Genomic DNA, 14564 nt, shown 5'->3' with positions numbered 1-14564 from the left:
AAAGCCCCCCCAAATCGCCAGCGATTTGCGGCGATACCGGGCTGATCGGGTCTCTGGGACCCGACCGCCCGGTAATTTTGCATGATCCCGGTTGTCACAGACAGCCAGGACCATGCCGGAGTATAGGAGCCTGCCACCTCCTCCTATCCCCTGCGATTCCTCAGTTAGCTAACCGACCAATCGCAGGGGGGGGGCAGTTACTTCCTCCCGCCCTGCCCGGCCCCTGGAAGTACGGAGGACGCGGCGGGGGACGGGGGAGTGCTGGGGCCCGGCCCCGGTACTTACCTCGTCCCTGAAGACCCGGATCCCGGCGATGAAGATGGCGACAGGCGAGTTCCTCTTCAGCCGCGGTCGGGCCCTTTACAGCAATGCACGTCGCCGTAAAGCGACATGTATTGCTGTAATAGGACCCTGTATACTACAACTCCCAGCATGCCCAGACAGCCCTTGGGGTCTGTGCAAGCTGGGCTTTGCAGTTTTGCAACATCTGGAGGTCCACAGTTTGGAGACCACTGTGCCCTTCCAGATGTTGCAAAACTACACATCCTCAGCAGGCCCTTACTGTGCAGGCATGCTGGGAGTTGTAGTTCTGTAACATCTGGCCCTTCAGATGTTGCAGACCTACAACTCCCAGCATGCCTGGACAGTTTTGGCATACTGGGAGTTGTAGTTTTGCAACATCTGGAGGGCTACAGCTTGGACACCACTACACAGTGGTCCCCAAACTGTTCTCCTCCAGCTGTTGCGTAACCACTACTCCCAATATGCCCTTCGGCTGTCTGGGCATGCTGGGAGTTGTGGTTTTGCAACAACTGGAGGCACACTGGTTGGGAAACATTGTCTGTTTCCTAACTCAGTGTTTCCCAACCCATGTGCCTCCAGTTGTTGCAAAACTATAACTACCAGCATGCACTGATAGACCGTGCATGCTGGGAGTTGTAGTTTTGCAGCAGCTGGAGGTCCCGTCCCCCCCAGTGAATGTACAGGGTACATTCACATGGACAGGGGGCTTACAGTGAGTATCAGACTGCAAGTTTGCGATGCAGCAAATTTTGTGCAGCAGCTCAAACTCGCAGCGGGAAACTCGCTGTAATCCCCCGCCTGTGTGACTGTACCCTAAAAACACTACACTACACTAACACAAAATAAAATAAAAAGTAAAAAACACTACATATACACATACCCCTACACAGCCCCCCCTCCTCCCCTCCCCAATAAAAATGAAAAACGTCTGGTACGCCACTGTTTCCAAAATGGAGCCTCCAGCTGTTGCAAAACAACAACTCCCAGTATTGCCAAACAGCCGTTGACTGTCCAAGCATGCTGGGAGGTTTGCAACAGCTGGAGGCACCCTGTTTGGGAATCACTGGCGTAGAATACCCCTATGTCCACCACTATGCAAATCCCTAATTCAGGCCTCAAATGCACATGGCGCTCTCACTTCGGAGCCCTGTCGTATTTCAAGGCAACAGTTTAGGGTCACATATGGGGTATCGCCGTACTCGGGAGAAATTGCCTTACAAATTTTGGGGGGCTTTTTCTCCTTTCACCCCTTATAAAAAGGTGAAGTTGGGGTCTACACCAGCATGTTAGTGTAAAAAAAATAAATTGTTTACACTAACATGCTGGTGTTGCCCTATACTTTTCATTTTGACAAGAGGTAAAAGGGAAAAATGCCCCCCAAAATTTGTAATGCAGTTTCTCCTGACTACGTAGATACCCCATATGTGGGCGCAAAGTGCTCTGGGGGCGCACAACAAGGCCCAGAAGGGAGAGTGCGCCATGTACATTTGAGGTGATTTGCACAGGGGTGACTGATTGTTACAGCGGTTTTGGCAAACCCAAAAAGAAAAAAACCATATGTGACCCCATTTCGGAAACTACACCCCTCACGGAATGTAATGAGGGGTGCAGTGAGATTTTACACCCCACTGGAACAATGGGCTGTGCAAATAAAAAAATTTGTACAGCCCACTGTTCCAAAGATCTGACAGACACCAGTGGGGGGTAAATGCTCACTGTACCCCTTGTTACATTTCTCAAGGGGTCTAGTTTCCAAAATGGTATGCCATGTGGGGGTTATTTTGCTGTCCTGGCACCATAAGGGCTTCCTAAATGCGACATGTCCCCCCCATTTCAGCAAAGTTTGCAAATGTGACTCCTTCTCTTCTGAGCATTGTGGCGCCCCTGCAGTGCACTTGACGTCCACTTATGGGGTACCTCCATACTAAGAAGAGATGGGGTTACAAATTTTGGGGGGTCTTTTCTGCTATTAACCCTTGCAAAAATGTGAAATTTGGGGGGAAACACATTTTAGTGAATTATTTTTTTTTTTTATACATATGCCAAAGTGGTGAAACCCCTGTGGGGTATTAAAGTTCACTTTACCCCTAGTTACGTTCCCCGTGGGGTCTAGTTTCCAAAATGGTATGCCATGTGGGTTTTTTCTTTGCTGTCCTGGCACCATAGGGGCTTCCTAAAAGCGGCATGCCCCAGAGCAACATTTGCTTCCAAAAAGCCAAAATGTGACTCCTTCTCTTCTGAGACCTGTAGTGCGCCAGCAGAGCACTTTTCACCCCCATATGGGGTGTTTTCTGAATCGGGAGAAATTGGGCTTCAAATTTTGGGGGGTGATTTCTGCTTTAACCCTTTGTAAAAATGTAACATTTTTGGGAAACCAAGCATTTTCGGTAAAATTATAATTTTTTTACATATGCCAAAGTCGTGAAACCCCTCTGGGGTATTAAGGTTCACTTTACCCCTTGTTACGTTTCCCAAGGGGTCTAGTTTCCAAAATGTGATGCCATGTGTTTTTTTTTTGCTGTCCTGGCACCATAGGGGCTTCCTAAATGCGACATGCCCCTCGAGCAAAAGTTGCTCTCAAAAAGCCAAATATGACTCCTTCTCTTCTGAGCACAGTAGTTCGCCCTCAGTGCGCTTCAGGTCAACTTATGGGTTACCTCCATACTCAGAAGAGATGGGGTTACAAATTTTGGGGGGTCTTTTTTGCTATTAACCCTTGGAAAAATGTGAAATTTGGGGGGAAACACATTTTAGTGAAAAAAAAAATTTAGTTTTTACATATGCAAAAGTCGTGAAACACCTGTGGGGTATTAAGGCTCACTTAATTCCTTGTTACGTTCTTCAAGGGGTCTAGTTTCCAAAATGGTATGGCATGTGTTTTTTTTTTTTTTTTTTGCTGTTCTGGCAACATAGGGGCTTCCTAAATGCAACATACCCCCCAAAAACCATTTCAGAAAAACATACTCTCCAAAATCCCCTTGTCGCTCCTTCGCTTCTGAGCCCTCTACTGCGCCCGCTGAACAATTTACATAGACATATGAGGTATGTGCTTACTCGAGAGAAATTGGGTTACACATACAAGTATACATTTTCTCCTTTTACCCCTTGTAAAAATTAAAAAATTGGGTCTACAAGAACATGCGAGTGTAAAAAAATAAGGATTGTGAATTTTCTCCTTCACTTTGCTGCTATTCCTGTGAAACACCTAAAGGGTTAAAACGCTGACTGTCATTTTTAATTACTTTGGGGGGTGCAGTTTTTATAATGGGGTCTTTTATGGGGTATTTCTAATATGAACACCCTTCAAATCCACTTCAAACCTGAACTGGTCCCTGAAAAATAGTGAGTTTGAAAATTTTGTGAAAAATTGGAAAATTGCTGCTGAACTTTGAAGCCCTCTGGTGTCTTCCAAAAGTAAAAACAAGTCAATTTTATGATGCAAACATAAAGTAGACATATTGTATATGTAATCCAAAAAAAATGTATTTTGAATATCCATTTTCCTTACGAGCAGAGAGCTTCAAAGTTAGAAAAATGCAAAATTTTAATTTTTTTCATAAAATTTTGGGATTTTTCACCATGAAATGATGCAAGTTACCATAAAATGTTACCACCATGTTAAAGTAGAATATGTCACGAAAAAACTATCTCGGAATTATAATGATAACTAAAAGCATTCCAGAGTTATTAATGTTTAAAGTGACAGTGGTCAGATGTTCAAAAAAAGCTCAGGTCCTAAGGTGTAAAATGGCCTGGTCCTTAAGGGGTTAAAATGCAAGGAGGAAAAACCGCTGAGTCCTTAAGGGGTTAACGGCTGTTCTGGACAGGGTGCAACGAGTGGAAGTAGCCCTAGCATTGAAGAGAGCCAGCTTGTAGAGCTCTCTTGAGCACATGCTAAAAAAATAATTTTACGGTGGTAACCCACAATTATTTCTGTTTCATCTTTTACCCAGATCCAGTCATGACCGTGAGTGTTGGCACCCCTGACAATTTTATTTTCCCTTTGCCCATCTATTTTTAATACCTTTGGAGTACTGCGGTAATGCATCGCACCGGTCTTTCTCTTTTTTGTTCATACCTCCAATAGTAAAGCATGTAAAGATGGGGATTATTTTAATGGTATTGACCACAGAATAAAGAAAACATGTCAGTTTTTTGGAAAGAGCACTCCATTAAAACAAAACCCCCAAAAAGTAGCAAAATTGAGGTTTTCTATTTAATTTCCCCCCTACAAATATTTTTGTTGGGTGAGTCGTATATTTTATGGTAAATTGAAAGGTGCCATTACAAAATACAATTGGTCGAACAAAAAACAAGTCCTCATATGGGTCTGGAAGAATAAATAAGAGTTATGGCTTTTAGTGTAGGGTCACACGTAACGGATCCACAGCGTCTTCCACGCTGCGGATCCGCCGGTGACCCGACCCATTTTGTTCCTCCAGCTGTTGCCGAAAATGCATAAAATGAAATGGGCTGTGTCAAACGTGAAAAGAGGAGAAAATCTATATGAAGTGACTCCATGAGGTCTCCACACATAACACTACAGAGACACTATACAACGGTATCTACGCTTTGGGACGTGACAGCTTTACGTCTTCATCTCATACACACGTGACCACCTGCGCGTCAGGAAGTGACCTACAACAATAGCCAGTCGCGCACGCGCAGAATATAGTTTATCGTTGCTCCTAACGCATGCGCGCTACAGCAAGTTAAGTACTGAAGAGCTTCCGGTGTTGTGTATTGCTAGGAAGTGGCGAGAGTTTTCTACGGTACCTGGAACCAGAACCGTTCGTGTGTAGGAGACAGCGAGCAGAACCCGGACCGCTGGCAGCTAAGTAGCGGCTGGTCAACGGGGTTTGACCACGTTAAGTCATGGCTTATCAGCTCTACAGGAATACCACTCTGGGCAACAGTCTGCAGGAGAGCCTGGACGAGTTAATACAGGTGGGGAGTTCACCGGAGGTGGCGGGACACCGGCTAGGGGCGTCACGTGATCAGCATGTGATGGAGTTTGCACCCGGAGTTTGCAGCTGTACCTGTGCACCCGTACATGCGCCCCCCCCCCCCCCGTGTACCCGGCTTCTGGTGATCACCACATATCTAACATGCCTGAGCCCTGACCAACTCTGCCCATTATCCTTCCCACATAGTTGTCTGTTGTCTCCTACAGTTGTGACAGGTGTATATGGTATCTATTACATCTCCTCTTATACATTGGTACTTCCCAGGGGTGTGGAAATAAAAATACAACTATTTGAAACGGAGCACAATCTATTTGTCCCTCATGACGATCCACTTCTCCTGGTACATAAAATAATTTCAACCAAAATAGTCTGTAAATAAGGTCTTTATTAATAGAAACTTAATAGGCAGACCAGTATGTCACCCCATTAGGTGGATAGAGCCCCTGATAAGTCCGCCCCATAAAGTAGGTAGTCCCCCTTTCAGGAAGGTATTTCCCATTTTACCAGGTAGGTACATCCCCCCCCCCCTTCAGGCAGGTAGGGCTCCCCTAGTAAGTAAATAATGCCCCAGATAGATGTCTTTCCCCCCAGTTGGTAGGAAGGGTGGGCTCCCCCAGTAGGCAGGCAGAGCCCCAGAAAGATATGTCCCCCCCCCCCCCCCCTTAGGTAGAGCTCCCCATATGTAGATAGGTCCGCAGATAAACATGACCTCAATCAGGTAGGGCTCTTCAGTAGGTAGAAAGGCCCCCAAATAGATATGACCTCCATCAGGTTGGGCTCCACAATAGGTAGTCAGACCTCCAGATAAATATGGCCCCCATCAGGTAGGGCTCCCCAGTAGGTACTTGGGCCCCCAGACAGATATGACCCCCATCAGGTAGGGCGCTCAAGTAGGTAAGGCCCCAGATAGCTATGAAACCCCATCAGGTACGTCTCCCCAGTAAGTACACAGGCCCTATATAGATATGACTCCCTTCACTGATGGGGGTCATATCTATCTGGGGGCCTTTCTGCCTACTGGGGAGCCCCACCTGATGATCAGGTGGGGCTTCCCAGTAGGTAGCAAGGCCCCCAGATAGATATGACCCCCCGGCAGGTAGGGCTCCCATTTAAACAATTAAACCCCCTAGGTTTCAACCAGGGTGCCTCTCAGCTGTCCGGGCATACTGAGAGTTGTAGTTTTGCAACAGCTGGAGGCACCATGGTTGGGAAGCACTGCCCTAAGTAGATAAGCTAGCCCCTAGTGGTAGGCAGTAGGGTTCGACCGATATCATTTTTTTAGGGCGGATACCGATAATCGGTGGAGGTTAGGGCCGATAGCCGATAACTTATACCGGAATATCTCTATAAGTTATCGGCTATTTATCCCCCCGCGACACCGCTGCAGATCACTGATTTAAAGCGGGCACTTTAAATCAATGCACTGCAGTGGCTTTTGCGGTGCCATAGGCCGCCGCCGCCACCCGCTTCTCTCCCCCTACCTGTCAGGGTGGTCCGGGCCATCCATCCATCCATCCATCCATCCTTCCTGTAGTGTCCGGGGGCGTTCCGAGTGAAGGGTGAACCGGTCCGGGCTGTTCTTCTCCGGCGGTCATCTTCTCCACTCCGGGAAGGCTCCGGCCTAGTACGCTGCAGTGACGCCCGTGCGCAGCGACGTACCTGACGTCACGGCGTAGCGGCGTCTATGCAGCTACTAGGCCGGAGCCTGCCCGGAGTGGAGAAGATGACCGCCTGAGAAGGATGGCCTGGACCGGTTCACCCTTCACCTGGAACGCCTCCGGACACTACAGGAAGGAAGGAAGGAAGGATGGATGGCCCGGACCACCCCCATTACGGGTAAGTTTAATTTTTTTTATTGACTCGGAGGGTGGGGGAGGGGCCCGACCGATATAGCGGTATGGGCAAAAATCCATACCGGTATACCGGCCAGCACTACGGTGGGGGGTGCGACGCGGTGCGGTGGGTCGGGGGGCGGTCGCGGGTGCAGCGGGTCTCGGTGCGGGGCATTATCGGCAAGGTAATTGCCGATACCGATAATGCCCAAAATCGTGATTATCGGCCATACCGATAATCGGTCGATCCCTAGTAGGCAGGTCCTCCCTTATATAGTAAGTAGCCAAGTTTGAGTAAGTACCTCACTGCTACTTACATCTCTCTGTTCCCTGCAGGGACTTCCTGGTGGAGGTGCGCACAGTAAGTGACGTCATTGAACGTGCCGCGCAGGACGTCAGCGTCCCGTCGTCCTGCGCGGCACGTGCGATGATATCACTCACTGCACACACCTCCACCAGGATTGCATACAGCTGCAGTGTATAGGAGTTTAGTGACGGGCAAGACAGTCTTTCCCCGTCATATGTGAATTCTTCCGGCAGTTAGCGCTGCTTGCCCGAAGCAGGGCTAAATGCCTGACAAATTCACCTGCCCGGAACTGCATGTCTTGGGTGTCGGGCAATACAATTCCCACATCCCTGGGTATAAATTGTTACTCCTATAAGTACTGCCCCCCTCTTAGGACCATTAGGAGCATTGATGGCTGCCTCTACTGCATTCCCTGTTCTATGGCAGAAACAGATGTGGCTGAACAACCTATAGGGCATTGTTTAATATACACTTCTACAAAGTCACCTATTCCTCCTGGGTCAGTGTAATGCGTTTTTGAGGGCTCACAACTCACTTTCAGTCCATATAGAGTAAAAACTAAACGCCACACACAACTTTCTTGCTTTTCTCATTTGCTTTTAGTGAATATCTTTCATAAATTCACAATTTCTTAAGCCGGTATTACAATAAAATGGACAATCCATAACAGGATAAAAATGAATCGCCCAAGGTGCCCCTTCGCAGACACGCTAGACACTCTTCAAGCTGTAGGAAATATTCAGCCCATGCCCGGGCTCCCTTTAGCTGGAAGTCCTTCTTCTCACAAAGGGGAACAGAATGGAGCTTGCACCGACACTTACGACGTTTCGGAGACCACACCTCTTCCTTCAAGTATGAAAAATGATTTTTCACCCCCCCCTCATGCATCTCTATGTGAGAGCCGGAGAGACAAGAGTGCAGTGATTCAGCTCTTCCGGAGCTGAAGCTAACGGAGAAGATTACCAGAGATCCCCTGCACGGAACGGGACAAGGTAAGTACCGTTGTCATCAGTGTCACCTGCACTAACTGTCGGTACCGACAGGTTAGTGCAGGTGACACTGACAGATTTCCTTTAAGGGCATCTCACAGAAGACTCTGGGTGGGCCCAGTGGTCAGACCCCCCACAATCTTACACTTATCCCCTATTCTGTAGATAGGGTATGAATATTTCTTAACTGGATAACCCCTTTAACTCTACTATATTATTAGATGACATATGTAATGTGTGTACTAAGTTTGATCAAAAGATCTCTATCTGTTTGGAAGTGATTCTAGGACATACATATGTTGAGTTTTATATCAATATACATTCTTATGCTAGGGTGAAAAAGGGAAAGAACCCACTGTCGTCACTAGAGATGAGCGAATTTACAGTAAATTTGATTCGTCACAAACTTCTCGGCTCAGCAGTTGATGGCTTATCCTGCATAAATGAGTTCAGCTTTCAGGTGCTCCGGTGGGCTGGAAAAGGTGGATACAGTCCTAGGAAAGAGTCTCCTAGGACTGTATCCACCTTTTCCAGCCCACCGGAGCACCTGAAAGCTGAACTAATTTATGCAGGAAAAGTCAGCAACCGCCGAGCCGAGAAGTTCGTGACGAATCAAATTTACTGTAAGTTCGCTCATCTCTAGTCGTCACCTTTCCTCACTGTTCTATCGGTGCCCAGTACCACTGCCCAGCAATTCCAGGTGTTGGTGTGCCAGGTTGTTCACCACTGCAGTCAGAAGTTTGCAAGTGTTTACTTTATTGTAGCACATTATTTAAAGATGCCTTTTACAGCAGTATCTTAGTAGTGGGGGCTTACAGAGGGTATTGTGACTGTCTGCTATTTGTGTGTGTGGGTTTTATGATTTATTTGGGATTTCTTTGAGTACATTGCTTTGCACACATGAACAGTGTTTTCCAAGCGGTGTGTGTTTCCAGCTGTTGCAAATCTACAATTCCCAGCATGCCCAGACAGCTGTTGGCTGTCCAGGCATGCTGGGAGTTGTAGTTTTGCAACAGCTGGAGACATACTGTTTGGAAAACCCTGCGTTAAAATAATACTTGGTCTAGCTGTATTTGTACTACATTAAAGGGGTACTCCGGTGAAAACCTTTTTTCTTTTAAATCAACTGGTGGCAGAAAGTTAAACATAATTGTAAATTGCTTCTATTACAAAATCTTAATCCTTCCTGTACTTATTAGCTGCTGAATGCTACAGAGGAAATTCCTTTCTTTTTGGAACACTGATGACATCACGAGCACAGTGCTCTCTGCTGACATCTCTGTCCATTTTAGCAACCTCAGTGGTTAGCACTGCTGTCTTGCAGTGCTGGGGCCTTGGGTTCAAATCCCACTAAGGACAACAATAAATAAAGCGTTATTATTATTATAATAACGTCAGCAGAGAAAACTGTGCTCGTGATGTCATCAGAGAGCATTCCAAAAAGAAAAGAATTTCCTCTGTAGTATTCAGCAGCTAATAAGGAAGGATTAAGATTTTTTAATAGAAGTAATTTACAAATATGTTTAACTTTCTGCCACCAGTTGATTTAAAAGAAAAAAAAGTTTTTCACCGAAGTACCCCTTTAACCTTAGTTGGAGCCTCAGTTGGCTATGTCATCCTATGGTGAAAAGTATAAAATAAGCAATTTCTGTATCTGAATTCTCTTTTAATGTTTCAGACTCAACAAATCAACCCCCAGCTCGCCCTCCAAGTGCTGCTACAGTTTGACAAGGCAATCAATTCAGCATTGGCACATCGGGTCAGAAACAGAGTCAACTTCAGGGTAAGTAGTCCGAAACACACCTTCTTTTGTCTGTAGCATTACTGGCCATAAAATATCCCAGGCCAGCCATGATGTACTGTAATGGAACTCGGGCATGTTGTTTTAGTCAAGCCTTTTTTGTTTATATGTTTGCTTGACAAGAAAGGAAAGTCCAGCACTGCAGGTCCAAAGCAAGGAAGCCGTTTTATTGTATAAGAACACACGGACACCAAACGTGGATCACAATTGTGATCCACGTTTGGTGTCCGTGTGTTCTTATACAATAAAACGGCTTCCTTGCTTTGGACCTGCAGTGCTGGACTTTCCTTTCTTGTCAAGTTTGCATTTGTACGTGGAGTCCACACGTTTCCGTGCACTGAGACGGGGAGTGGTGAGCTGGACACTGCGTGAGTGTGTTTTTTTTGTATATAGGTTGCTTACCTAAAGATTCCTGTCCAAGTAGTAATCTACTAGCAGAACTCGTCACTACATGCAGTTAGAGTTATGAAAATTACAGCCAGTTTAATGAACAAAACTGTCTCTGTAGCGGAATGTGACCCTCCGCACAGGGACACCGTTTTCTGCTTTACATCCTGCTCCCCCCTCACTCCATCCCCGCTACTCTTAGGGGGATGGGGTAGTGCTGGGCAGTATGACCAAAAATGTATATCACTGTATTTTTATAAATTATGGCGGTTTCACTGTATTTAACTGTATTTTGTTTTTCCACTTGCTCCCTCCCTCCCCCTCTCAATCAGCTGGGGAACTAACTAATCATATATGATTAGTGGGCGCGTCTCTGCTTCTCCTCACCACCCACCCCACCCCCCACTGAATGAATTACCAGCCTCAGCGCTCTGTCCCCACATCGGTGAACTAATCATGTTACCCGCAGGCGCTGCTCTGCTTCTCCTCTTATCAGCCGCAGCGATGGCGGTAGTGCTCCACATCCTCCCCACGTCGGGAAATTAATGACTTGTGGGCGCAGGGCTTCTGTTCTGATTGGAGAACGGAAGCTGTCACCTCCCCCCTGGAAGCGCTGAAAGCCAGTGAGTCGCGGGCGCTGCAGAGCTTCTTATCCCCGTCCCTTCTGATCAGAACAGAAGCCCTGTTCCAGTTTATGGTGTAATGTAGAAAACTGTGTCCCTGTAGCGGAATGGGACTTTCTGCACAGGGACACTGTTTTCTCCTTTACAACTCGCTCCCTCTCCCTCCATCCCCGCTACCCTCTCTTGGGGGGAGGGGGGGTCACAGTTTTTTTTCCCCTCCATCTCCCCGCCGCTTAGACAGACTAGGGAGTGCAGCCCAATGAGCACTCCACAGCCTTTCTCCCACCCAGCCACAGATCTACCATCCGCCTGTGGCCTGTTGAAAGACTACAACTCCCACAAAATGCCCTTACAGTGAGGACATGTTGGTTGTAGTCTTGCAACAGGTAGCAGAGAGATTGTGGATGTGCTGCGCAGACGGGTGGGCATAAGACTGGGAGATGTGCGGAGAAACTGTGTCCCCGTCCTAGTGCTGGGTGGTATACCGGTTCATACTGAATACCAGTGTTTTTTTTTTTTTCTTTACGATATAAATTTTTCATATACCGCAATACCGGCCTCTTCTCTCTCTCCCCCCCCCCCCCCCCCCCAAACCAATGAATTATCAGCTGCCGCACTCTGTCCCCACATCAGGGAGCTAATCAAATGTTACCCACAGTCGCTGCTCTTCTTCTCCTCCTGTGAGTAAATGATTTGTGAGCCGCAGGCGCAGGGCTTCTGTTCTGATTGGAGAATGGAAGCTGTTGCCTCCCCCTGCAAGCGCTGAAAGCCAGTGAATCGCGGGTGCAAGGCTTCTGTTCTGATCAGAAGGGACGGGATCAGAAGCTCTGCAGCGCCAGCAGATCACTGGCTTTCAATGCTTGCAGGTGGAGGTGACAGCTTCCGTTCTCCGATCAGAACAGAAGCCCCGAGGCTCACAAATAATTAATTTCCTGACATGGGGATGATGTGCAGTGCTGCAGCCATTGCTGCGGGTCACTGGAGGAGAAGCAGAGCAGCGCCTGCTGGTAACATATGATTAGTGATGTCTTGCACCGGCCGATGATAGGCGTCATGTAAGGAGCCCGGGCAGCAGGGAGAAGGCGGGGCCTGGGCCCCTTACATGAGTGTGCTCAGCCTATCGCCGGCCGAGGCAGAACATCACTGCAGCTGGCGATATGCTGACTGCAGTGTGATGTTTCAAGCCTAAGAAGCCAACAGCAACGGAGGAACGGGACGTTGAAGTTTTTTTTTTTTTTTTATGTTTTTGCAGTCTGGGCACAGGGGGGGGGACATAAAAAATTTACGCCGCAGTTCTCCTTTAATGGAATTCTGCTGTATTATTCACACTGTCTTTAAATTTTGCAGAATTTTCTGGCAAAATCCTTTTGAACTCAAAGGCTTCAAATTTTGGCAAAATTCTGTGTTTACAGTACTCAGAAATTTTGCTGGAATTCCGCAATTCCGTTCAACCTTTGCTGAACAGATTTTGTGTAAAGTTGCAGCTATTCTCCTGTGGGAACATAGCCTTATGCTGCGGCGCCAAGGCTTCCCTGGTCTTCCAGATGCTCCTTTTTTAGTTCTATCAATGATGTGTAAATTTATGCTAACAAATACATCCAATAATTCATTGTATTTTTGTTCTCCATATAGGGGTCATTAAACACATACAGATTTTGTGATAACGTGTGGACCTTTGTTCTGAATGATGTGGAGTTCCGAGAAGTGACTGATCTGGTAAAGGTGGACAAAGTAAAAATTGTAGCCTGTGATGGAAAAAGTAAGATTTCCTTTTTGCATAGGACTCTGCTCGGTCTTGTTTTTTTACTTTTGTAAATTAGAATCTCTGCTGTATTGATAAACATTCCCCTTGGTGGTTAAAGGGTATCTCTTAGGATGTTATCCTATTGTTATAACAAGCTGATCACTCCAGAGAATGTTGGGCAGCCCCATAGGGGATTGCACAAAGCTTTTGGTCACAGCTGGAGGCACACTATGGGCCGGGTCACCGGCGGATCCGCAGGGTAAAATACGCCGATCTGTTACGTATGACCCTACTGCAGTAAAGCAGGAGGTAGACTTCAAACTACCCCAGACTACAATCAGGCAATGTCCCTAAGCTGCCCTCACTAGTTGTGACATAATGTTAAATATGAGTTGATGATAAATAAAATAAGTGATAAATTCCCCCAGTGTGTGTGTGATATAACTGATGTGCATTGTGGAAAGCAGAGTAGAGAAGGCTGTATTCTCCATTCACACACTGGGGGGAACTTATTAAAACATATGCAGAGGAAAAGTGGTGCAGTTGCCCATAGCAACCAATCAGATCGCTTTTATTTTTTTTAAAAGGCCTCAAAGATGCAATCTGGTTGCTACGGGCAACTGCCACTTTTCCTATACACAGGTATTGAATAAATCTCCTCCATTGAGAAACAGTTCTTGCTGAACATCATGTCTTGTAGTACAATTACGGTAGATATTCTAAAACTGAAATATCTCCTGGTGAATTTAAAACATTTTAATAATTTTTCTTTTTTAGATACCGGTTCGAACGCAACAGAGTGAGCGGCACAAGACAATACTTTCCTGTTTCTGTTGATTTGTGGCCTTCCTAAGAAGCCATTGACAAGACTGTTTATTTATGACCATGATGATGCCCAGGAGCTGTCACATTCATACAGGATTGCAAAGATTTTGGTAGTCTTACCTTCTAGTACTCAAAGGTTGCTATACAAACTTTTTTTTAATACAAATGTGAAGTTGCCTTTTTGTTTTCATTTTTGGAAATATGTCTAATAAAGTTTTATTTAATAAATGTGTATGAAAAGGAGAACCATTTTAATTCATTTAAATAGCTACACTAGTCTAAGGGTATTAGTATTTAACCTCTTCCTGACCTCCTATTGATTGTACAAATATGCTTAAAGGGGTACTCTGGAGGAAAACTTTTTTTATTTTTTTAATCAACTGGTGCCAGAAAGTAAAACAGATTTGTAAATTACGTCTATTAAAAAAAATGTTAGTCCTTCCAGTACTTATTAGTTGCTGAATACTACAGAGGAAATTTTTCTTTTTGGACTACAGAGCTCTCTGCTGACATCTCTGTCCATTTTAGGAACTGTCCAGAGCAGCATATGTTTTCTATGGGGATTTTCTCCTACTCTGGACAGTTCTTAAAATCGACAGATGTCAGCAGAGAGCACTGTGTTACAAAAAGAATTTCCTCTGTAGTATTCAACAGCTAATAAGTACAGGAAGGACTAAGATTTTTTAATAGAAGTAATTAACAAATCTGTTTTAACTTTCTGGCACCAGTTGATTTAAAAAAAAAAAAATCCACCGGAGTACCCCTTTAAAGCCTCTGTTTTAGGTC

The 14564-nt window shown here is 46.0% G+C and overlaps 1 protein-coding gene across 1 annotated transcript; it reads left to right on the top strand.

Moving 5' to 3' along the window:
* Window positions 1–4990: 4990 nt before the first annotated feature.
* GTF2A2 (general transcription factor IIA subunit 2) lies at window positions 4991–14035 on the top strand. The gene is made up of 4 exons (XM_056569285.1): window positions 4991–5250; window positions 10077–10181; window positions 12842–12968; window positions 13731–14035. The coding sequence occupies exons 1-4, from the start codon at window positions 5179–5181 to the stop codon at window positions 13754–13756; spliced, it is 330 nt and encodes a 109-aa protein (XP_056425260.1). The 5' UTR covers window positions 4991–5178; the 3' UTR covers window positions 13757–14035.
* Window positions 14036–14564: the final 529 nt, after the last annotated feature.

This window comes from Hyla sarda, chromosome 4 (assembly GCF_029499605.1).
Source record: "Hyla sarda isolate aHylSar1 chromosome 4, aHylSar1.hap1, whole genome shotgun sequence".
Classification (NCBI taxonomy): Eukaryota; Metazoa; Chordata; class Amphibia; order Anura; family Hylidae; genus Hyla; species Hyla sarda.
This window is presented reverse-complemented; position numbering and strand designations above follow the sequence as displayed.